Genomic DNA, 25,866 nt, shown 5'->3' on the forward strand with positions numbered 1-25,866 from the left:
CCTGTCCCCATCAGCGTCTTCAGCACATGGCTGGTACAGGTGCAGCTTCAGGATGCGTCCCATGGAAAAGTCATGAGCTCACCTCCAGCTCGAGACACACGCCAAGTGCTGTGGTACGATTTTTTTTCACGTATTTTAGCGGGTTTTCTTTTCCCTTTCTTCATCAAAGCCTCCTCTGTTCCCCAGAATGTGCGTGTAGAAAATCCCAAGAACAATCTGATCAAGCACCAGCTGAAGGGCGAACAGTCTACCTGCAAACACCTGGTTTCACCGCCCAGGTGCTTCCCACCTGCAGAACCTGTCAGAGCCACAGTCTGGCCCTACCTGGGACAGGGAGATGAGCTGGGGGAGCGTGTCCTGAGAGCTCTGGGTTTCATGCTGTGAAGTTACGAGGGGCTATTTTCAGTTCTCAATGAACCTGGAAACCCCAGAAAGCATCTAAAGAAGAAAGGGCCAAGAAAATGTGTGACAAAAATAAAAAGCCCAGTTAGATTTTGACTGAGGTTAGTTCTGGGTTAGTTCAATTCTTCACAAGCGCTTCAGCAGTGCCTCAGTTCTCAGAGCCACAGAGCCCTCGGGCCTCCTCATCCTTCCTGAGGGAGCTGGGACACACAGAGCCCAGAGGCAGCCCAGCAGGAGAGACGGCCACAGGGCAGAGTCACAGGAGGACATGGAGTGGCCCTCTGCAGGCATCATGGACTGGGTGGAGCCTGGGAGAAACAGAGACAGAGAGATGAATAAAGACAGGGAAATAGAAAGATGAATAGAGTAAGAGAGACACAGAGATAGTACAGAGATGGACAGAAAGACAGAACAAGACACACAGAGACAAGGACAGAGAGAGAGATGGAGACAGAAATAGAGGGACAAAGAAAGAGAGATACAGAAGACAGAGATGGAGAATGGCAGAGACCCAGAGATAGAATCAGAGAGACAGAGAAAGAGGGAGACAGAGAGACAGAGATAGACAGAGATGTAGTATGTAGAATGGCAGAGATCAATAGATAGAATTAGAGAGATAGAGACAGAGAGAAAGAGACAGGAAGAGACAGAAAGAGATAGAGAGAAAGAGACAGAGACAGAGAGACAGGAAGAGACAGAAAGAGATAGAAAGAGACAGAGACAGAGAGACAGGAAGAGACAGAAAGAGATAGAAAGAGACAGAGACAGAGAGACAGGAAGAGACAGAGGCAGAGAGACAGAGACAGAAAGAGAGAATGGCAGAGACTGAGAGATAGAATCAGTGAGACAGAGAGGTACAGAGAGAGACAGAGAGACAGAGAGAGACAAAGAGACAGAGAGAGACAGAGAGACAAAAAAAGAGAAAGAAAGAATGGCAGAAACTGAGAGACAGAACTGAGAGACACAAAGCGAGAGAGAGAAAGAGAGAGCCTTGCCTCTAACTCTCCACTTGGCTTTGCCAGGGAAATTCTTTTCTCCTTTTTGTTGAACTCCAGGATAGACTGAGAAGAGTGAGGAGGAGACCCGGAGACAAAGGCACAGCTGCAAATGACAGGGCCGCAGGGTGACGGAGCCTTGAGGCCACCACACCCCCTGGCTGTTCCACACCCTCTTGGGGCACAACCCTGGGTCCGCATTTGTCAGGCCACCCTGAGCACACTCTGGAGCAACCTGTACCTGCCTGTGTCCGACAGCAGATTCAAGCCACACCGCCCTGCATTCCTCAGGGCGGCACCCTGAGTGTCCGGCCAAGGCCCTGGGAACTCTGGTGCAGAAACAGAGGCTGTGTCCTCCCAAGACCGACTTCCAGGGAACTCTGCCCCCAGCCCTGCTGTCAGAGCCACTAGGGCGTCCTGCGTGGAGCCAGGAGGAAGCCCCAGAAATTGACAGAGCATGACCTGGGAGTCAGCCTGGTGTCAGCCTCCGGGGAGCAGAGCGGGGCAAAAGCCTCAGCCTGGCGGGCTACCCTCCTCCCTGTTGCCTTCTAGAATCAAAGTTCTAGAATCAAACTACAGATATGTTTGGAATTTAACAAAACAAAACGAAAGAGAAAGGTAGTAGAAATGAGGGAAGGGGCTAGGAATAGTGTACAAATCTAAATGACAGCTGCTAATGATTTTTCAAAATTTCCTTCAGATTTTGGGGTACAAAAAATTGCAAGTGGTTTTTTGAATATCTGAGCACAGAAATTTTGATTTGCTGCACTTATTGTTCTTTTGGGTTAAAATCCCTCATGAAAATCATATGTCTGAGAATCCTATCACTGGAGAACACTGAAATAGAATACTCATTTAGCAAATAAAATAAGTTAAGCGATTGCTTTAAATAAAACCCGACTCACAAAGTGGACTGACCTCACAGCAGAAAGAAAATAGCACCCTATTTAGCCAGTCCAGGCCCCAGGCCGGCAGCCCGCCTCACACTCCCCCCACGCACTCTGGTTATTTTAAAACCAAAATTCGGCTTCAATAACATGATACTCTTATCTGATATGTGGGTAGTAATACTGAGTGTAACGTGCATATCCCAGACTTCTAAATAAAGTCAGTAGAACCATCAGGCTAAAATTAAAATGGCCCTGCTTTTTAATTCCCTAATTTAGCATTTTGCATCATGAGCCAATTCTTTAAAGCTGGAGAGCTGAACTCTCGTGAGGCAGCAGGCCCGTGGGGACTTTTTGCTGTCAAGGTGGCAGAAACTTTGCTGGTGGTGGCAACCCCAGACCCCACCATGGGACCCTCCCCTAAAAGACAGAGCTCAGCCATTCTGGGGCTCCCTCCTGTGGTGGATTCTTGGAACCAGGGGACCTGGGAGACAACCTCTTCCAAAAAAGGAGAGGGGCTTCTCCTCACACCAGCTGGGTGACTGCACCTGGATGTTTCCAGCAGGGTGTGTAGAAGGTGGGAGAGATGCCGAGAGTCCAAAAAAAGAAGTTATGACTCCACCTGGATTTTATCTCTAAATGAAAAGAAAGATCTATCTTTGGCAACTCTCTCCAAAAGAGAAATCTTTTAAGAATGAAGAACTGATGAGCATACTCACAGATCTGCGTATCCCACACAGAAATAACTTAACGGACGTGTGTGTTCAGGTCAGAGAGATTGCTCACTTTCCTTAGCCTAAGATGTTTACCAAAACCTAGAATATATACAGAGAGAGAGAGAGACAGAGACAGAGAGAGAGAGAGAGAGAGAGAGAGAGAGAGAGAGCACTGCCTGGCAGGAATTCTGTGAGGACACAGGAGATCATGTCTGTGAAGGCACATAGGGAGGGCTCTGTCATGTTTTAGGAGAGAAAGGTACAGAGTGTAAGGGCGGTTTATTATTCTTACAGGCGCCTTAATCCCATGTTCCAGGTGCACTCATCCTGTTTCTGGAGGTGTCCATGTTTCCAGAAAACAGCCTTTGCATGTGGTAGAATGAGGCAGAAAGCATGTTGTTACAACTATTCAGAGCTCATGGGACAACGTTCTTCACAAAGTGTCAATTACTGGATTAGTGTAAGTTTTTAGAGTAGCATTTCCAGTTACATGTACTTGTTAGTTCAATTTAGCATTTTATCGATGATTTCTAAGACCTCGGCTGTGGGCAGGTGCGATCCGAGGGAGGGAAACTCAGTATTCCGTGCTCCTGGCCTTTCCCCTGGGGAATAAATACATGCAGCAAATGGAAAGGCAGCCTCAGGGAGTGAGCTCCAGCCACGTCCATTGCTTGGGAGAATTAAGGCCAACCCATTCACGGGAAGAAACAGGACCATGTAACACATTTGCATCAACTGGTGGCTGTATTTCCAACCTAGGATAATGGAATCAAGATGAAAATCTAGTTTTAATAAAAATAATATATAAAGTATCATATGGGGGTGCCAAAAAATTCAAAAAACAATGAGTGGTGGAAACTAGTTTAGCAGAATCTTAAATTTAGAGACACTTTTGCACTAGTGAAGCACCAACTAGTGCCATCTCACAAGGTCACATTCGGGTTTAAGTGACAAACTGCTTGTGCAATAGTATATCTGGTTTTCGGACCACATTCTTCAAAGGATATCAATGAACCAAAGCTCCAAAACAGAACCCAGTGGACAAAAGAAACTGAAAGTGTCAGGGTCTGAGATCATTCCTTTACATCCTGGGAAGCAGCATCTAATATGCATCCAGCACTTCAACATGAGTATCTCATTTAATCTACACAAAACACTCCAAATACTGGAAGACAGAACCCAGGGCCTGAGAAGAAAGGGGTAGAGGAACAGGGAAGAGAGGGACCAGCTGGGAAGGGGTCCCATCTGCTGACAAGCTAAGCATCTTCTTTAAATACTTAAATAAGTGGCCCTGGAAAATAGATGATGTCCATTCCTGTCGATTCATTAATAGACAAATATTTAAAGATTAGGCTCTCAGCCTTCATTCAAACACAAGCCCTTTAGGCATTCCTAGTTGACAGCTTCGTATATAGGGTCCAAGAGGAATTCTCCTTAGAACAAATTTTGCTCTATGGTGACTGGCATGACAGCAGGCCACCAGAATGCTCACATTATCTTTCTTGCTTGGTGTTCAAAACTGTATGGACATTTGTATTCCAAAGACAGAGGCCTAGACTGTCTTTGAAAGGGCCATAATGTCATATTATCCAGATTGACTCAACAGTAAAAGCTACCTTCATCTTTTCTCTCTCCTTCCTTTTCTTTTTTCTCTTCTGTCTTCTCTTTCTCCTCCCCCTGATAGATCAGCACATCTCAAGGAAGCAGCAATGACAGTATCCTGGTTGAAACTCACTGGCCCTTGGGAATGTAGGACCACAGGGCGCAGTCCTGCCCAGGGTCGGAATGGGATTTGATGGGCGGCTAACTGCTTCTTCTTTGATGCGGCCATTTCATAGTGAAGAATATGACTGTCCCTCTAAAAATATGTATGTTACAAAATTTAACTCAATTGTCCTTTTAAATGAAAGGATGACAGGAAAGCACGTGTTTATTTTATGCTTCATTAAAGGTAATGAAATCTTCTAGGGGGTCCGGAAGTGCTTGTCAAACACAGGGAGCTGGACCGCCCAGAACCTTAATGCCAAAGAATGGCCATGCACGGTTCATCTGACAGTCCCAAGCCGCCAGCCACCGCAAAACGAAAGGACACTAACTTCTTTTTTCCAAGGTACATTTTAGGTTAGTTTTAATTGCGCTTAAAAAAATTCTTGATTACATCGACCCACATCCTATGTGGCATGAATTAATATACAACCAAAACCAAACATATACCCTAAAGTCGGCCTGATTCTTTTTCATTCAGATCTCTCAAATTATTTTTAAAATTATAAGCACGTATGGAATTTCCTTTGTTATTTGAAATTTCTATCTCCTATTTAAAAGTAATTCTCTTATTTAAAAGGTGACTATATTTTATGAAGTCATTCTCCTTCCATTTGATTGCTAATGTCAGGAAGAATATTACAGTGACCATTATAAATGCGAGGAAAGTTTGTACACAGTGGTTCTGAGACACAACTTTAGATTTACTTTTTTTCTCAAAGTCATAAGAAACGCCGTGGCAGAGGAATAAGGGGGCAAGCGTGTGGGTGGATTCATGTGAAGACAGATCAATCTGCAGACACTGGGAATCAGACAACAGAAGCTGGACACAGGGAGCCACAGGCAGGTCTGCATTCACTTCTGAAGACGGGCCACAAATGTGGTTCCATGTGAGCAAAGAAAGAAAAAACACGGTAATTAGGTGTAAAACAACTGAACATCGGAGTTAGATTTTGAGCTGCATGTTAGACCTACAACACTGAGTGCAATCAGGGCATCATACAATGGTAAAATTGGAAAAGCTTTGGTGGTATGTGTCTGCCCAACACAGGGACCCCATTAAGGTAATACCAACCCTACCATTCTAAAACTGAAAACCTGCCCAAAGACATTAGAATTATTAGTCTACTCACTCCAACAACACGTTTCCATCCTTACTCAAAGTGCTATGAATATGTTAATTAGTACTTCACTTTGAAACGTAAATATGTATCACGAGGCTCGTGGTAGGAAGAGGAAGTTTAGCACAAGATGTGCGTAAGCCTCACTGCCTCAGTGGAGAGAGGGTAGGCAGCACCATCCTCCTCTGCATCACCGTCCTCCTCATCACTGTCCTCCTCCCCATCGCCATCTTCCTCCCCATCACCGTCCTCCCCATTGCTGTCCTCCTCTCCATCACCATCCTCCTCCCCACCACCGTCCTCCCCATTGCTGCCCTCCTCCCCATCGCCATCCTCCTCCCCATCACCGTCCTCCCCATTGCTGCCCTCCTCCCCATCGCCATCTTCCTCCCCATCACCATCCTCCCCCTCGCCACCCTCCTCCCCATCGCCATCCTCCTCCCCATCACTGTCCTCCCCATTGCTGTCCTCCTCTCCATCACCATCCTCCTCCCCATCACCATCCTCCTCATCGCTGTCCTCCTCCCCATCGCCATCGTCCTCCCCATCACCATCCTCCCCATCGCTGTCCTCCTTCCCATTGCCATCCTCTTCCCCATCACTGTCCTCCCCATCGCTATCCTCCTCCCCATCGCCATCGTCCTCCCCATCACCATCCTCTCCATCACCATCCTCCTTGCCATCCCCATCCTCCTCCCCATCCCCATCCTTTCCATCACCATCCTCCTTGCCATCCCCATCCTCCTCCCCATCCCCATCCTCCTCCCCATCGCCGTCCTCCTCCCCACCCCATCCTTCTCCCCATCGCCGTCCTCCTCCCCATCCTCGTCCTCCTCCCCATCCCTGTCCTTCCCCCATCCCGTCCTCCTTCCCCCATCTTTCTCCCCATCATCGTCCTCCTCCCCAGTGCCACCCCCCCATCCCCTTCCTCCTTCCCATCACCATCCTCCTCCCCATCCCCATCCTCCTCTCCATCCCCATCCTCCTTCCCATCCCCTTCCTCCTTCCCAGCGCCATCCTCCCCATCTCCATCCTTCTCCCTATCCCCGTCCTCCTCCCCATTGCTGTCCTTCTCCCCATCTCCATTCTCCTTCCCTTCCCTGTCCTCATCCCCATCACTGTCCTCCTCCCCAGTGCCTTCCTCCTCCCCATCCCTGTCCTTCTCCACATCTCTGTCCTTCTCCCCATCCCCAACCTCCTCCCCATCCCCATCCTCCTCCCCATCACTGTCCTCCTCTCCAGTGCCTTCCTCCTCCCCAGCGCCATCCTCCCCATCCCCGTCCTCCTCCCCATAACTGTCCTTCTCCCCATCCCCATCCTCCTCCCCAACACCTTCCTCCTCCCCAGAGCTGTCTTCCCCATCCCTGTCCTTCTCCCCATCGTTCTTCTCCCCATCCCCATCCTCCTCATCCCCATCCTCCTCCCCATCCTCGTCCTCCCCAGACCCGTCCTCCTCCCCAGTGCTATCCTCCCCATCCCTGTCCTCCTCCCCATCACCATCCTCCTCCCCATCTCTGTCCTCCTACCCACCCCTGTCCTCCTCCCCAGCCTCCTGGGAGTGGCCCCACGCCTTCTGCTCTGCTCCTGAAAGCCCAGGTCACCACCAGGAGGGCTGCTCAGGTCCAGGTTTCAAATTCATGGCAGAGAATTCGAAAGAGTCTTCCGTGGGAGGATTTTTCTCCCTCACAACTCAGCCCTCAATATCATCAACTCACCACTAATCCTAGTCACAAATCCCAGGTCAGTTTGGGCCTGATGTGGGAGAATGCCTACCATCTTCCTGGCCCACTGTGGCTGACACATGGGACAGCCCTGACCCAGGCAGGGAAAGCCTTCGGAAGTCAGACAATGTCCCTAATCCCAAGAAAAAAATCAAATGTCCATGGTGGCACCCGGCTGGTACGCAGGGTGGATTTGATTCTAGCGCCTTGATTGATCACTGAACAGAAAAAGAGATAAACAAAATGCCCTAAGATCAACTTACATACCACAGCATATTTTTGCCAACAAACTGGTGAACTTGTCCTTTAAGAAGTGACTAAAATCCAACAGACTCAGTATCCAAAATGAGATGGGCCTAATGGTGGCCTGCACTCAAGGGCTCCGAACCCCTGATCAAACACACCACACGCCATCGTGTTTACCTACAACTCTTCCACCTTCAGAAACTTTATTATTCGAAGACTCTTTGCCGAGAACCTCAAATGTTAAGAGTTTGCCTACCCCTTTGCCCCCAAAAATGTCTGCCCTCGGCTAGGGGCTTGGGCAGGGATGGGAATGGTGACAGATGCTGCAGCTGTCTCCAGGGCAGGGCCCAGGGCACCCACACTTTAGCAGAAGGAAGGAGTGTGAGGAACAGAAACTAGAAAACCCTTCAGGGAGTCTCAGCCAGTGCTAACATAGAAATAGCGGCATCGATGGTCAGTATCTTGGTAAAGAGAAGCAAAGGAAGTTTCTTCTAATTTGGGCAGAAGCATAAAAGAGAAAGAAAATCGATGACCAGCCATGGCGGGTGGATCACTTGAACTCAGGAGTTCGAGACCAGCCTGGACAGCATGGCGAAACCTCATCTCTAAAAAAACATACAAAATATTAGCCAGGCATGGTGGCGTGTGCCTGTAGTCCCAGCTACTAAGGAGGCTGAGGCAGGAGAATCGCTTGAGCCCAGGAGGCAGAGGTTACAGTGAGCCAAGAGCACACCGCTGTACTCCAGCCTATGGGACGGAGCAAGACCCTGTCTCAAAAAATAAAACAAATAGATGACCAGGCAAGAGAAGACTGTACAGTGGGCAGAGATATGTACTGAAGGAGAACACAGCGTGGACATGCTATATTGACATTTGCCTTCTCTTAAGTGACAGTTTAATTGGTGGATATGGCACGTTATGTCATACATAATAAAAATCAAAATAAAACTGTGGTTTATCAAAAAGAAGTCATTCTGAGACTGTCTCTGTGTTGAAAAATCTAGTTAAATTTAGCCAGATATTATAATATAAAACTTTCATTTGTACTTTTTTTAAACCTAAACATATAAATGTGATTTCATATTTTACTTGGTTTTCTTTATTTGTGTTTTATTACAATCTTTGCTGTTTGATGTCTGGCCTGGAACTGGAAAACCATATAAGAATGTCTGTTATTTTCACATTCAGAGCTATTTCTTTTTAGCCCATAGGAAATTAGGAATCAATAAAATATTAATTCATATTATAAAATCTTTCCTCTTGTGAGCTACAGTTAAATGTCCAATATATTAACTGTTATACGTACTTTATAGACATACAATGACTAATGCCGGGATCTTATTCTATTACTCAGTGCCATCAATTGGAGAAACATAAGGGCTGGCAGTTTTAAAGAGTATTTCTTAAATTTTCTCCTCTAACTTCAAAATCCTACTGGAAATTCATCATTCTAAGTTTGTGTGTTGTATGTGTAGAACAGTTTATCTTTTGTTTTTGTTTGTTTTTGAGAGAGAGTCTTGCTCTGTCACCCAGGCTGGACTGCAATGGCATGATCTTGGCTCACTGCAACTTCTGCCTCCTGAGTTCAATCAACTCCCCTGTCTCAGCCTCCCAAGTAGCTGGGATTATAGGCGCATGTCACCACACCTGGTGAATTTTTGTTTTTTCAGTAGAGACAGGATTTCACCACGTTAGTCAGGCTGGTCTTGAACTCCTGATCTCAGATGATCCGCCCACCTTGGCTTCCCAAAGTGCTGGGATTACAGGCATGAGCCACTGTGTCCAGTCTGGTTTATCTTTTAATTCAAAAATACAGAAATGTTACCCTTGACCTCCAAACCAATGTTCTGCTGACAATCTTAATAACAACTCCCATTCTAAAATCCTGGATTGGCAAGAAGGCTTATTTTGATTTGGAATTACTGAGAAATCTGTTCGGTTCTGAGCCATTGCAACTGACGTTACATCCATGCCCATTGGCTGCATGGTCTTGTTACGGCCTGCAATTGCTTATAGTGTTATTTACGGTCTTGATTTCACAGCAAAATTAAAGTGACTCTTCCAGATGTTTGGGTTTTTAGACGCCATGTAAATGGGCTTCTAAGTTGGAAAGTTTTGATTATGTTTAGTTCTCTCCTCCTTAACCACCTTCGTGGTCCGTCTTCTACTGGGGAATGCAGTAAAGCCCTCCCAGAGCATGAAATGGACTCAAGGCATTTGCAATGGAAGAAGAAAGGAAAAAAAAAAAAAATCACAGTAATTCCCTTGAAGATCCAAGGCTGAGTGAGAACTACATCAAAACAGGACAAGGTAGGCATTCCAAACCACAATTGCTCAGAAATGGAATAGCATTTTTATTTTTGCTGTTTCAGCCAAATCAATACTAAATCATCTCATGAACTTGCTCGTGAAACTTTTAAAAAATTACATATGGGTAAATACTGTTTTCTTATCACCTTTCTTCTCTTTCAAAGCAAATAAACACAAATAGGAGTGGGAAATAACTGTTTCAGGTCTGTGGTTGTGCATTCCGCAAGACCAATAAGAGGCATTTACCAGGTGCCAGACGCTCTGTGAGAAGATGAGGGTTCAGGATAAAAGTTGACTATAGTCTGAGAGGTGAAGCAGTAGTGTGGAATTGTAAAGTTCCTGAAGACAGTGCAAAAAACAGTGCAGGGAACTCCTCCTGAAGAAAGAAAAATAATGGCAGGTTGACTTGAAAATATTCGGATCCGCTTAGTGACCAGGGGCCCTGCAGAGTCTCTCAAAACTTCAGTTTCCTCATCTCTTGAATGTGGAGACAATGGTACCTTGAATGAAGTTGTGCGTATGAACTTAGGGGAGCATTAGGTATTGGCAGTAAGAGAAGTCTAAGAAGGATGGTCCTGTAACTTCAACATTCTAAGTGTGAGCAAAATACGATTTAGTCAACATGGAAATGAATACTTTGGCTCTAACCAAAAACTTCTGGGAAAGGGGTCACAGGCGATATCGTTCCTCTCTCTGCCTTTAAAGAAATCATCTAGGCATGGGCTTACTGGTCAGTCCATCAAAATTCATATAATGACAACCATGATAAAGTTGAATAATTGTGATCACGCCTGTTTGATCTTTGAAAACAGAATTATGTGTAATAAAACCCATTTATACTAGAGATCACTCCTTCATCTCAGTCATTCACAGAAATAAAAAGGAAAATGGACACTGTGTGGCATTCGATGTACCTACTTCTTCAAGGAAGAAATTGAACTGGATCCAAATTAGGGCACACTGGACACACTTAAGAACACCATTGTTGACTGGAAGTGAGAGGGTCTGAGCGATAACCAGGAGGTTGTGCAAAGACATCAGAAAGTCACAAAGAGAGACACAGAGGGCCTCACGGTGCCATTTCTAAAGAACGACTTTGGTGAAAAGAATAGAGAGCATTACTAAGCAAAGTGTATTCTGAGTCTTAAACATAAAGTAGCAGAGGTGAGCACACCAGCAATGCTGGGCCCACCAAGAAAGCGTGCTCACCATAGGTGGGGAAGAAAAATGCATGGTCCTGAGAAGCCAGGTGTGGCAAACTGAAAGTCCTAGAGAGGCTGACACATATCCCTGCTTCTACATGAGAAGAAATGAATGGAGTAGAAGGAGGCAGAGAGGCAAGCTTTCCTCCTTGGTCTACACAGTCCCACACGGCCTACTCCCACAAAGCCCACATATACACCCAGAGCCAAGTGGTGTGCTCTGAGGATCTGCGGCAGGTGAAAATACTGCAAAGCCGAATCCACACACACCTTAATTCCACAACGCTATATGCATTGATAATTATGGCACCAACTGGTAACACTCTCTTATACGGACCCATGGCACGGGCACCACCAAAATAATGTTAGCTGGAGAACTCATATATAGTAGGCACATTAAAAGCCTTATCTTTAATCCTCATGCCATGCTTGAAAGATATCATGCATTCTCATTTTACAGATAAGGGGACTGAAGATTATGAAATTAAGTAATTTACCTAAAGTCACACATCCAGCAAGACCCCAAGCTGTGAGTCCCACCCGCTGCATGGACTGATGCTGCCTGTGACTTATTAAAGTAGGTAGGATGCAAGTTGTAGGGAGAGAAGGCCATTCTTTGAATGAGGGCCTCTGGAAACAAAAGAGATTTCCACAAACCAGACGGCAATTTGAAAAGAGATCAGCAGCACTGAAAAATCCTGCACATCTAACATTTCCCAGTGACCAGTCAGATCTCAAGCCTGCCTCAGTTACTTTGTAACTCAACTACTTGATTTTCTAGACTGGGGGTGGGGTGAGAAGAAGTGTGCCAAGATGTGTTATGGCTTTAATCTTTTCTCTAGGATACTGATTTTATTTGCAAATGTAAGTTTCAGGCAAAGTGTTCTTGGAGAATGCAGCCAAAGGGCAAAGCCCGCCTGGGGCATCAGCTCCTGCACGGAGACCCCACATGCAGTGGGTCTCACCGCAACCCAAGACATCCTTGGGGCAACCTCAAGGAGGCAAAGGGTGAGAGGGTTCAAGTAAACAGTTAGATGAGAAAGGGGAGAGAAGACAAGAAAACCTGTTGAGTCTTAAACTGTTCTAATTACTAACTACCTCGATTCTGCTCTTCCCGGGGGACCAACAGGCCCGACCCCACCCCTACACACCCAGGGCAGCAGGCAGATGCCAGTCTCTACTTTTTACGCTTTCAGAAAATCTGAAAATCCGTGTCAACTGTAGGTACCTGCTGCTACCGTCCTGGAAGAAAATGCTATGATCTCCTTTGGAGAACTGGCCTTAGTTTCTCTGTCTCCTTTAGTGTGCTTTAAGAGTGTGTGGGGAGTCTGTGAGTGTATACGTGTTTATATTTATGTATAGATGCATGTACAGATGTGCATATACATGAATACCTCCAGTGAGTGTCCTCTGAGAGCCCCCTCTGTGGAGATAAAGGATCTTCAGGGAAAGCCTGAGTGTGTGAAAACCTCCTTGGAGCCCCAGTTAGCAGTTTCTAATCTACAAGTCATTTGTGAGACACAAGGCAGGGACCCCGGGCTGCTGCAGAAGAATTTTAGGTATGAGCAATGAACTCACAAACCATCCTTCACACTGCTAAAACGCAAAAGAAAGAAGACGAAGAAAAAGTAAAAGAGAAAGAAAAGATGCCCACATGACTGTTTTAAATTTGCTGAAGGGCAGAACCGACCACAGCTTATTTCAACCATCTTTATTTTCAATACAATAAACACCTTTAAGACAAGTCCCCCGCCACTTAAAAGACGGCTCTCCACCAGAGGCGTTCTCGCTACCTTCGTGTTTTCTCAAGCACTTGTTCAAAAACACATTTAAGTGGAATGTTTTCGTTTCTGGCGATTGCATTAATGATGGGTTTGCAAACCCTGCAAGCCCACGAGGTCGGTTGGAGCTGGGGGCTGCAGACACCCGGCCCTGGCCCAGCGGCCGCTGTGGGTTGGCTTGGCCGGCGGGGGCTTGGCTCGGCCCCCTCTACATAGCTCCTCGTTTGGCACCGCGTGCCTCGGCCGGGCCAAGGCTGTCGCATAGAAGTTGCAGCTCAGAAAGAAAAACACACAGCGGTCAACCGCGGTGACCCTCGCGCTCAGGAGCGCAGCATCCCTGCCACGAGGAAGAACCCAGAGGCCCCACAGAGCGGGGAGCCGCCGCCTCCCTCCAGCTCTGTCCTGAGAAAGGAAGAAAGCGCTTCTCTAATAACACTCCGGCCCGTGAAGAATCATCTGTAACATCATCTGCTTCTTCCTCGGCTCACTTAGGAGGGCCTCTGGGACGGTTAGACCCATTAGTGGGGCCCACGACTGGCAGCCCCTTCACCAGGCGAGAGGCCCGGGATCCGCGCGGCGCGCGAGCCCAAAGCGGCCGGGGAAATGCACACCAGGCCGGGTCCCCATGGGTGAGGTGGGCGCCCAGTCCCGGAGGGTCTGCCTTGGCCTTGGGACAGTCCGCGGGGCGGCGCCGGCGCTCCCAGACCTGGTTCCCCGCAGGCTCAGGCCCAGCAGTGAGTGGGGGACACCCGAGCGCACCCGCAGCTCCCACTTGTTCAAGGTCTGCAGGACCCCAGGATCCTCTCACAGCCGGGTCAGAGCCCCCGAGGCAGATGAGGTCCCAGCCAGGTGGAACCCGAGGAGCCCGTCGCAGTCGCGGCAGGATCCCGGCGGGCAGGGTCCCCAGAAGCCCATCCCGACCGGGTCCCAGGCGCGCACGCTGCGGTCCTACCTGCTCCAGCCCCGCAGGCGGGCGAAGGCTCCACTGCCCCCGGGGCCACCTGCTCCCCGTGCCCGGGCGCGTGGGCCTGGAGGGGGGCGCGGGGACCCGAACCCGGCGGGCGGCAAGAGGCGGCACCAATTAAGCGCCAGGTCCCGCGGGCCGGGGCTTACCGTGAGCGCCGAGAACTTCTGCGCGGGCACCAGCTGGAGCAGCACCGCGAGCAGCAGCAGCCAGCAGAGCTGGGGGAGCAGCATGGTGGCGGAGGTGGCGGGGGCGGGAGATCAGCCGCGCCCTGCGCCCTGGCACTGCTACCAGGAGAGCCCCGAGGGCGATCGCGGCCCGGCAGGCGCGTGGAGGGGCAGCTCCGCGATGCTCTCTCCACCGCTCCCGGCGGCCCTGCTGGAGCAGCTCCCCTGCAGGCACCCAGAGGTCCTCCGCGTCCTTTGCGTCCGCCCTCGGTCCTGTCAAATACCCTGGAGCTTCCCGGATCCTCCCCTCCCGCCCGCCTCCCTCCCTCTCCCTCTCCTCCCCCAGCCCCACCTCCCAGCGCCCGCTGCCGCGTGCCCGCTCCGGCCCAGAGGCCGCCCTGGCGCGGGTCTGCGGAGTGAGAGGTGGAGTGGGGGCTACCAGAGCTGCGCGGTGGCCTGTCGGGGCTGTCTCTGTGCTTCCTTCCCCGCGCGCACACTCACACACACGCATACCCAGACACACGCACGCACTCACGTCCACGCGCGCACCCTCGGGGGCCTTCCAAGCACAACCACGGGACGCACCGCGCCCTCCTCACGCCCCAGGGTCCAGGCCTGGTCCGCGCAGGATCAGCCCAGCGGGCCTTTTCATCCACAAGGGTTAACGCCAAGCTTTGGCCAGTCCCCAGACTCCGGGGTTCTCCTTGACCTCTGCCCTCCAAGGCCCCCTGGTCCGGCCCAGAGCATCGCCTCTCAGAGGTGCTGAAGGATCAGCTGCGCTCCAGCAAAGGCAGCTGGGAACATAAGTCCAGAAAAGGCTGCGCCGGGGGCAGCCCGCTTTTGGCATCTTTACATGGAGTTATCTATGGCAGGGATGGTGGAATTTAGGTCCTAAAGATCCTGGGTCTGACCTGGGCTGTAGCCTTGATCCTCTGCAAATGGGGGAGCAAGTGGTTGGGCGTCATTCACAGACACATGTGGCTGTTTTAAAACAGTTCTGTCAAAGCATTTCAGGTGTTTATGCGGGGAGCACAGGGCTTGTGGAGGCGGTAAACTCGCCCGTGGAGACTACGTTGGAAACCAAGAAAATTTTGCACACCCAGACTCTGGATAATATCCATTGCAGACAACATTGCTGAAATAGTTTAGCCTTGGCTTATAACTTTACAGGAAAAAGCCCTAATTCTGTCTCACACAGAAAGCCAGAAGAGTGAAGATTTGTTCAAGAACAATGAATCAATTGACTTGTCAGGGGCATCGGGAAAAGCACAAAACATAGAAAATCCAAATCTGAGGTTTCATCCGATGTCCAGCCCACTGCTTTGGCTATGAACTCTGGGGGAGGGGGCTGTATCAGCAAGTTCTGGGACTGGCTGCTAAGGCAAACGCAATGCTATTGCAACCTTTCCCACACAATGTTACCGGGAAAGTGATGTCCATCAAGCCACGGAAAGACGGGAAAGAAATGCATCTTTTCCTGAAGGAGGGCTACTCTCAGAATTCTCCTTCAAATTCCAAAGCCCAGGGAATCTATTAAGTACTTAAACACATTCCTCCTGGTTTAAGGACTTAGAAGGAAATTATAATAAAACTCTTCAGGGACTGCTCTTGCGTCGAGAAAAACAGGTGAGCAGCGCAGCTGCAAATGATTAAGTAAATAGGAATCACTGTTAGGAAACTGCAGTGAAAATTAAAGTAAAGAGAAAATAAACACTACATACCACTAATTCTAAGATTATCCAAAGAATAAAATTTACACTCAAAGCTGACATACTTCCTTTAAGAAGCATTTGCTACTAAAGAATCTGTTTTTCACTTTCCACTTTATTGAGAGTTCTGCTCATCAGAACTCAAAAGTTTGAAAGCATGTTCATTTATCCACCGTCATCCACTGCAAGAATGGCAGACAAGAAGTAGACTTAATTATTCCCATTTTACAGACGAGGAACAAAAGTCAAAGGGGCCAGATGTCTTAGCCAGATCTCCTAAGCAACAAAATCAGAAACAGAATGCAGATGTTAAAACCTGCAATACTGGCAAATCCACTTCACTTCCTTCGGCAACATGGAGAACAGAAGAAAATCCTTGGCCCTTCGTGCCTTGTATTCAAGAATCTCAACACGTCTTTCATGCAGCAACTCCAGAATCCTCTGGGAACTCTAGGAAGATAAATGAAATGCATTTGTCCAAAACTCTGACAGATAAGGCAGGGTTGGAGCCTTCGAAACCCCTTTCAAATCTGGAGGAGCTCATGTGTCCTGAATGCCAAATTTTAGTTTCTTAAAATTCTAGAAATGGAGTTTGGAGAGATAATCAGTCTCCATTTTTATGGAGAAAAACAATATATTTATTTAAAACACTGGGAAATAGTTATGTCTGCTTTTATTTGTAAGTCTTCAAGAAAGTTATTACTGGCAGGAATGCCAGAGAGCTGTCATGTTAGAAAAGATAGAAAAGTAATTCACTTCGTTCAAAGTTAAGATAGGAAGTAATCAGCTCTATACTTTCCAAAGAGTTCCTATAGGATGCAGGAAGAAGTTCCCTTCTCTTGGAAATGTAGGGCTGTGTGTGTGTGTGTGTGTGTGTGTGTGTGTGTGTGTGTGTGTGTTTTAATTAAAAAGTGATGCAGGGCCCATTCTAAAATGTGGCTTATGCATTCAGAATTTAAATGCTTGTCACTGATGAAAGTTACAATAAAGAACAGCAAGAGAAACTAATTACCAAGGACTCCAGCTATTCTCACATTTCTAAACTAACTTTCCCTCTTAGGCCATTAGCAAAATGCTTTATCATGAGTATTGGCTTCCTTTTTATTTATTTTACTATGCTAAAACTGCAAAACGATTTTATTTTCACTATAGACATGATATAATTTAGTTATTATTTCTGGCTAATTCATGTTTAGCCAGAAAACTTCTGGTTGGCTATTTTCCCATCTCAATATGCAAAGCATAAATTTAGTCAAGTACCTCTTTGTTGATGCAGTGGCTTCCAGTAATCCCCTCTGCCATTACTGAGTATTATCTGGGACTGAACTTGGGTCACTGTTCATACTCTGAGAATCACCCCACATCATCAGTCACCTGCCAATCACTTGTTTTATTAATGTTTCCTCCTGGTTTCTACTTAATCATAGGAGCAGGAGTCTTCACTGTTCACTGGACTTTCTTTAGACTACCCCCAGGCTGGACCCGAGAATCTCTAGTTCCCCAGGTTTCTGGAGTCTCTGTCCTCTTGTTGGCTTGTTCATTCTGATGGCTAGCATCTTCCTTTTAATTTGTTCCCTTCGACCCATGGAAAAATAATGCACGATCTCCACATCAATCCCAGGTTTTCTACCCAAGCTCCACAAATCTGTGAGCCATATAGAAAGGAAACCACATCGGTAGAATTGACAAAATCAGAAGAGAGCACCACCCAGGCTCACTGTCACTGCGGCTGCAGGATGAGGCCAGCATTGACACACCGTGTTGAAAAGTGGACAGTGGAGTTGTGTGTTTGATCCTTGGGCCTGACTCAATGGCTTTCTTCCTATTTTGATATATTTAAGTAACAGAGAATTTGGACTTTGTGCTCAACAAAATAATGTAAATAAGTTTCTTCTTCCTAAGATGCCTGAAGACAATTTTTATGATAATACTTTTCAGGAACTTTGTGGAACAGTTTTTAAAAATAATTTCAGCTTTTATTTTAGACTCGGGGGTATACGTGCAGGTCTGTGACATGGATATATTATGTGATGCTGAGATTTGGGGTATGAAAGACCCAGAGAGTGAGGGTAGTACCCAATAGGCAGCTTTTTCAACCCTTGTTCCCTGCCCCGCCTCTCTAGCAAGCCCTAATGTCTATTGTTCCATCTTTATCTCCATGTGTACCCAGTATCTCGTTCCTTATCTCAATGTGTACCCAGTGTCTAGCTCCCACTTATGAGTGAGAACATCCAGTATTTGCATGTCTGTTCCTGCACTAATTCGCTTAGGATTATGGCCTCCAGTTGCATCTGTGTTGCTGCAAAGGACGTGCTTCCATTCTTTTATGGCTGCATAGTATTCCGTGGTGTCTATGTACTACATTTTCCTTGTACAGTCCATTATTGATGGGCACCTAGGTTGATTCTGTGTCTTTGCAATTGTGACTAGTGATGCAATTAACACACAAGTGCATGTGTCTTTTTTGTTAGATGGTTTATTTTCCTTTGGATACATACCCAGTAATGGGATTGCTGGGTCGAATGGGAGTTCTATTTTTAGTTCTTCAAAAATCCCCAAACTTCTTCCCACCGTGGCTGAAATAATTTACATTCCCACCTACAGTGTATAAACATTCCATTTTCTCTGCTGCCTCAGCAGGATCTGTTGCTATTTGACTTTTTAATAGTAGCCATTCTGAGTGGTGGGAGATGGTATCTCACTGTGGTTTTGATTTGCATTTCTCTGATGATCAGTGATGCTGAGCATTTTTAATATGTTTGTGGGCTTCTCGCATGTCTTCTTTTGAGAAGTGTCTGTTCATGTCCTTTGCCCACTTTTTAGTGAGGTTGTTCTTTAGCTTATTGAGTTGTTTCAGTGCCTTCAGATTCTGGACATTAGACCTTTGTCCGATGCATAGTTTGCAAATATTTTCTCCCATTCTGTGGGTTGTCTGTCCACTCTGTTGCTAGTTTCTTTTGCGTACAGAAGCTCTTTAGTTTAATTAGGTCCCACCTGTCAATTTTTGTTTTTGTTGCAATTGCTTTTGAGGACTTAGTAATACATTCTATGCCAAGACTGATATCCAGGATGGTGTTTTCTATGTTTTCTCCTAGGATTTTTATAGTTCGAGGTCTTTCATTTAAATATTTAATCCATCTAGAGTTAATTTTTGTACATGGTGAAAGGTAGGGGTCCAGTTTTAATCTTCTACACATGGCTAGCCAGCTATTCCATCACGACTTATTGAATAGGGAATCCTTTCTCCATTGCTTATTTTTCTTGACTTTGTTGAAGATCAGATGGTTAAAGGTATATGGCTGTATTTTTGGGTCCTCTATTTTGTACCTTGGTCTATGTGTCTATTTTTGTGACAGTACCATACTGTTTGGGTTACTGTAGCCTTATAGTATACTTAGAAGTCAGGTAATATGATGTCTCCTTTATGGAAATTTTTAATAAATGGTTGGAATGTGATGGGTGTTTTACATACATTATCTAATTAACTTTCATGGAAACTCTACAAAATGGTTATTTTACAGATGAAAAATAAGATCCTGGGAGACTACAGAAACTACCTGGATTTACACAGCTAGGAAGTGGTAGGAGCAGAATTCAACTCAATTTTCAGTTTGGTGTACAGGATCTCTACCGTCCAATATTCTCCATCTCAGAAACTACTGAAGAATATGTGAACTAGAGTGAGAAAAGGCTTGGGGTCCAGAATCTCCTGCCTGATGTCAAGATAATCAGTTCTTAAACTTTTTGAAACCATAAACCCTTTTGAGGTATGATGAAAACCATGGGCCGTTTCACTAAGAAATGTGTGTGTGCACATATACACAAACACACACTCATTCAGTGACTCAGCCTTCTGCATAGTGTTTAAGATCCACCACCAGACCAAAGGAGAAAGCCCTTCACAGTTGGTTCTGACTTACTGGTAATGCTTCAATCCCAAGATAATGTTTCCAAAGAAAGCCAGACACAAGACTGCTGCATTTACAGTGAAAACTGTCCCTGTAAAGTTGATGGGAGATGCTTGTGCCATTCTGAAAGGATGTAGTTCTGGTGTTGGAGATATGATCTATCTAAATAACCAACCTTACCTCAAGTTGAAACATGTTGCCACTGCTATTATACATAGCCCAAGTTTATTGAAGTCTATTTGTAATAATATCCAGAGGCCATGTTAGCCTTTCCAATCAGGAAACAACTTTCATTAGTATATGGAACTTGCAGACTCTATCAGCTGCAGAGCTAATAAAGGCTGACCACTACCAAGGCTCATTAAGGCACAAGATGTGCTCATGGAAAGAGGAGGAGATCTAGTGAACTTCCTAGGAGGCATCTTATTCTAAACTTAGATGATCTAAACTACTTTCGAATTTTTGCTCCTTGTTAAGTCAGTCTAGAGATCCCTTCCTCCTTTCTTCATGTGAGACCCACCTTTAAAGAAAAAAAGTTTTAAAATGGCAACAGAAAGCTTGCCAAGAATACTCTGGGGCAGTATGGACCACACAGGTACGATTTATACTGGCAGAAAGCAGCGTAAGAAGATACTCCAATAAAGAAAGCTTTGATCACCTTCAGCAGTTTTCCCTCCTCTTCCCTCTCTTCCCTAGCACAACACACAGGCCAGGACAGCGTGCCATTAACCCTCCACTTCTGCCCTCCTCCCTCAGCCCTAAGCTGAGTATTAAAATGAATCATACAAAGAGAAAAATCCTTAGGTATTTCAGACAAATAGCATAGTGCCTGGGCTACATAGTAATGGAAACCGCAACAAAAAAGACATTTGTCCCTTGATCTTACAGTGCCAACGGGATTTTACATCCTTCCTGGAACCATCATCCATCATCAACTGACTTTGCTTCCTCTTAATCCCAGCAGCCTCCTCTGGCTTTTACACGGGAAGCCATCATCTCCTTGGGCTTGACTAGTTTTGCCCCCATCCTGGGCAAATTCCTTAGCTCCTTTCCTCTCTGTAAAACAGTGCCCTAAGGTGGAGATTCAGTTACATTATTTTGGACATTTTATTACTATTTCTATATGTCCAGATGCTTGCCCAAATAAAACCGGATTTATTCTTTGATGCCTTTACAGTAATTTAGCCACAAGAGCACTGACGCTAATGGCATTTCTGCCGAGGCCAGCTCCAAGGACGCCATGCACACAGGCTCCTCTCCTATAGCTGACAAAGGAGCATCCTTGGCTATGCCAGATGCCCACAATGTGTCCATGGCTCACAGGGGTGCACATAGGATGTGCAAGGCTGGGGAGTGAGCAGCACGTCTGTGCCCCAGGGTCCCTGGACAGGAAGGTGTAGGCATGCCAGGCCCTGCATGGCTGGAGGCGCTGGCAGAAGGGAAGGTGGAAAATTACACAGCACCTGTCTGCTGCTTCCTGGCTTATCTGCCCTCAGTAAGTCTCTTTGAGCACTTAGAACCTCTTTCCTCTATCTCCTAAGTAATTATTCATTCTTGTACATGCTTGAGCGTCTCCAAATGCTTTTTTGAACGATAGAACCAAGTTTAATAACCACACCACTGTACCACAGGCAATACAGCAAGACACGCGCCATGTACTTCCACATGACACACGGACAGGCGATTAAAAAGCCAGGAAGCACTTCTGTGTAAGCGTGCCTCGATCCACTAGGAGCAAAGGAAATCATGACTGTTTTGATTCTGTTACCTGGAAGGAGGCAGCTTAGTTCAAGGATAGCAAAGAAATTGGTGCTTACATTAGACAATGCAATAAGCTTTGCAGTCTGTTCCTCGGCCTCATGTTAAATTCAGGGACTCAGGTTGTGTGAAGGCTTGGCACTTCTGACTGCATATAATTTGCAATGCTGGTCTACAGGAAAGTGTGGTTGGAACTATGTAGCCAAAATAATGGGAACATTTTGTTTTTTGTGTATTACTCAGTATTGGTAATTTGGATCATCGGAGGCAATTTTCAGCCCTTTATTCAATTTTAGAATTTGTTATTATTTTAAGAATTTGCCAGGTCATTTTGTGATCCTTTTTTTCTAATTCATTTTCCACCTGTAAAATATGGGATTATATATGAAATATCTATAGGAAGCATGCCATTATTTTATCTATCAGTACAAGAAGAAAAAAATACCTCCAATTAAATTATGACTCAATACTTTCTTGCAAGTCTCTTTAAGTCACCCTCACCTCAGAGGTGCTAAAATATCAGGAGAAATGAGCATGTTTTAATTCAGAAAATTGGAAATGTCTGCGCTCTGCAGTTGGAACAATGGTAAGAGTTAGTAATGGGCTTGTTTTATATCTTACTTTACTATTTTTGTTCCAAATAAGAAAAATGTATATCCACTAAACCCCCACAAAGCCAAACAAAACAATCAAAACCAAACAATCAAAAAATGAAAGAGAAACAGAAGCAGCAGCTAAACCACACTGAGATTTCTCCCAGCAAAGAGGAGAGGTGGGTGCAAACCTTCCCGCCCTCCACAACGTGCCTGCAAAGCAAGCATGAGGCGGCTTTAAAGGTGTAAAGGGATAAGGAAAAAGGAAAAAGACGAGGAGACAACATGCAAGAAAATTCCAGAAGCTGGAAAGCAGACAGACAGTAGGAAGCAACTTAGCAGAGGGAAAATCCAAGATGCAGTCGGGTCCAGCTGGCACAAAAAGATCAGGGTGAAGATGGTGACAACGGGATTCCCCCAAGGACGTGGCAGCCAGGCTCCTCGACGGCAAGAACTTGGTCCCCAGACCTCACCACACACTTAGAGCCACCAAGCAGCGATGTCTTGTCACCCTTACATAGCAGCAGACACCAGCAGTCACCAGACATTTGAGGACAGCCTCTCCTGTGAGAGGCAAAGACTCAAGCGGACCCAATAAGCCAGAGACTGGGTAGAGAGCCCGAGTGTGCACAGGCGCAAGCCTGCCGGAAGGAGGACAGGAGAGACAGCCTCCCTCCTCCCTCCTGCTCCTCCTCCAGCTCTGCCCGTCCCCCTCACCAGACAGGCCCAAAGGGGAGTGGGGACCTGAAGAGAGGAGAGGGAAGCCGAGGCTTCCCCAGAGTGGATGGGGCAGAGAGCAAATTGAAGAGATGGGGACAGTTAGGGGTTCCAAAGACTTCCTGGAAATGGCGGGTCCTTGGATGGTGCTGCTCAAGAGAAAAAACAATGAAGCCATCACAGACTTTGAAAGAAATATGAAAAGTCAAAACCCTGAGCCAGATCGAGAGTGGCACTCCCCTTTTCACTCACGGCCCTTCCTGCGGAGCAGCCAGTTCCACCCAACATGCCTTCCCCAAGAAAGGAGAGAGACACATGAGAAAGAAACCTCACCCTCCAGCCAAGCCAGTTAACAAGGCGGGCACATTCCACACTCCCAGGGGCCTCCTTAGCTGCAGCCCTATTGTCAGTTGTCAGCACTCTGCCTGTTTTCTTTTTTGTTTTTTGGGGTTTTTTGTTTTTTGTTTTTTGAGATGGAGTCTCGCTCTGTTGACCAGGCTGGAGTGCAGTGGCGTGATCTCGGCTCACCGCAACCGCTGCCTGCCAGGCTCTGGTGATTCTCCTGCCGGAGCCTCCCAAGTAGCTGGGATTACAGGCACCAGCCACCACACTCAGCTAATTTTTGTATTTTTAGTAGAGACGAGGTTTTACCACGTTGCCCAGGTTGGTCTGGAACTCCTGACCTCAGTGATCTACCCACCTCGGCATCCCAAAGTGACTCTGCCTGTTTTCTAATTCCATGCAGCAACAGGCAGCTGTGTCGCTGAACTGTTGCCACTTGTTAACCAGGCCCCACTTCCTCCAGAAAAATAAGATTTTCCTGACCTTCCTGAAAGCTTCCTCCTGCTGCCTCCTGGAAGTCCAGAATTCCATGAAGAGTGTGTGCAGGGGTCTAAGCTCTCACCAGTACACTCCCCAGAATTCTTCCAATTCCTCACCTTCCACCTACTCCCCAGTTTCAAAGGTTCTTTTATATTGCAGGGGTCGTCTTGGCAGCACCTCACTTCCAGGTACTGATCTCTGCATCAGTTACATTTTGCTGCATCACAAATTACCCCAAATCTTAGCAGCTGGGAAAAACAGGCATTTATTACCTGAGTTTCTGTGGGTGGGGAACAGGTGTAGCTCCTGTGGGTCCTCTGGCTCCAGGCAGCTCACACAGTGACTGGGGCTGGGCTCTTGTCCCAGAGCATGACAGGGGGCACCCTCCTGAGGCCCAGTCCCTCACCATGTGGTCTTGCCATAGCACTGCCTCCCAGATGGCCGCTGGCTTCCCCCAGGCCAAGAGGCCCAATAGCAAACAAGAAAAGCACCCAAGACAGAAGCCGCAGTCTTTCTATGACCTAAACTCAACCATGTCACCTGCCAGTTTGCTGTATTCTACTCATCAGGAGTGAGTCACTAAAGCTCGGCCCACACCCAGGGGAGGGACCACCCAAGGTCACCACAGGGGCAGGAGTGACCTCGGAAAATCTCCCAGGCATAGAAAGCTTGTTTCTAGATTGAAAGGGTACCCCACGTGCTCAGAGAAGTGAAGGAGCCTGGTCTAAAACCAGGCACTTCATCAGGAGCCTGCAGCGCAGCCAAGAGAGAAAACCGTCCAGGTGTCCCTAAGGAAACAGGACATGTTTCACACACAGACATACACAGAAACACAAATACACATACACACATACATGTACACAGAAACCACACACACACACACAGACTCACACTACACACAGACACACATAGAAACGAATACACATAAACACAGTCACACACACATACACACATGCATTACACATAAACACAGACACACACTACACACAGACAGAAACAAATGTGCATAAACACATTCACACACACACACATACATGTACACAGAAACACACGCATACACGCAAACAGTACACACAGACCCACAGACATAGAAACAAATAAACACAGTCACACAAACATGCAAACACACATGCATTACACATAAACACAGTCTTACATAGAAACAAATACACATAAACACATCACACAAACACACATATACACAAATGCATGTACACACATACAAACACACTACACATGTAGAAGCAAATATGCATTAACACAGTCATACCAACACACATACACACAAACACACATGTACACACAACCACATATACGCATAAACTCACTACACACAGACATTGAAACCAATACACATAAACACATTCACACACACATATACACACAAATATACACATACATATAAACACATACTATACATACATACATGGAAACAGTAATACACACACCTACAGACACATAAATCCATACACACACACGCACACACACACGAAACACACACAAATACACCCATCTCCACCAAGTTGCCCTCAGCCCAGTCATCTGGAGAGAGCCATGTGCTCAGCATGCCGACTGGACCCAGGTGCCGTCCCCTGAGCCCACCCCCTCCTCAGGTTCCCTGCCAAGGCGGCTCCACAGGAGACTGAAGGAAACACATGGGCAGATCTTGCTAGTCCTGAGTTTCAGAAAAAAGTTTAAATAACTGTTGACAGAGTTGGGGGCACAATAAAAAGCACCTGTGTAGAAGTGGGTGTGGACTGAGACACTGTGGGGAGGCAGGAATTGCATTGTTGGTTCCCTGCAGGTAGCAGAGAGGAGGGGAACTAGGCATTGCAGGACTCCTGATTATCCAGCAGGGATTAGAAATGTTTACAGTGATTGAAGTTATATGTGCTGTGCTGAGCCGAATGCCAACAAGCCTACCAAACACCAACGAAAGAGTTTTGCCTTAACCCGCTGTGGGACATGTGTACCACTGAGCTTGTCTTTGCTCAAGCTGCGCGAGTCGGTGCCTGGAGATCTGGCAGGTCTGCAGTATCAGCCGTGCACCCCAGAAGGCCAGCTCAGGAGCCCCTGCTCCACA

General features: G+C 46.8%; 1 protein-coding gene across 2 annotated transcripts in view; it reads right to left on the reverse strand.

The window, feature by feature from the left end:
- The window catches only part of SMOC2 (SPARC related modular calcium binding 2), a 216,166-nt gene extending 201,597 nt beyond the window's left edge, over positions 1-14,569 (reverse strand). For both annotated transcript variants that reach the window (XM_008007877.3, XM_008007875.3), the window contains exon 1: positions 14,259-14,569. In XM_008007877.3, coding sequence (XP_008006068.1) covers positions 14,259-14,342 — 84 coding nt within the window. In that variant the 5' untranslated portion in view covers positions 14,343-14,569. The remainder of the gene's footprint in view (positions 1-14,258) is intronic.
- Positions 14,570-25,866: the final 11,297 nt, after the last annotated feature.

Source organism: Chlorocebus sabaeus, chromosome 13 (genome assembly GCF_047675955.1).
Source record: "Chlorocebus sabaeus isolate Y175 chromosome 13, mChlSab1.0.hap1, whole genome shotgun sequence".
Lineage (NCBI taxonomy): Eukaryota > Metazoa > Chordata > Mammalia > Primates > Cercopithecidae > Chlorocebus > Chlorocebus sabaeus.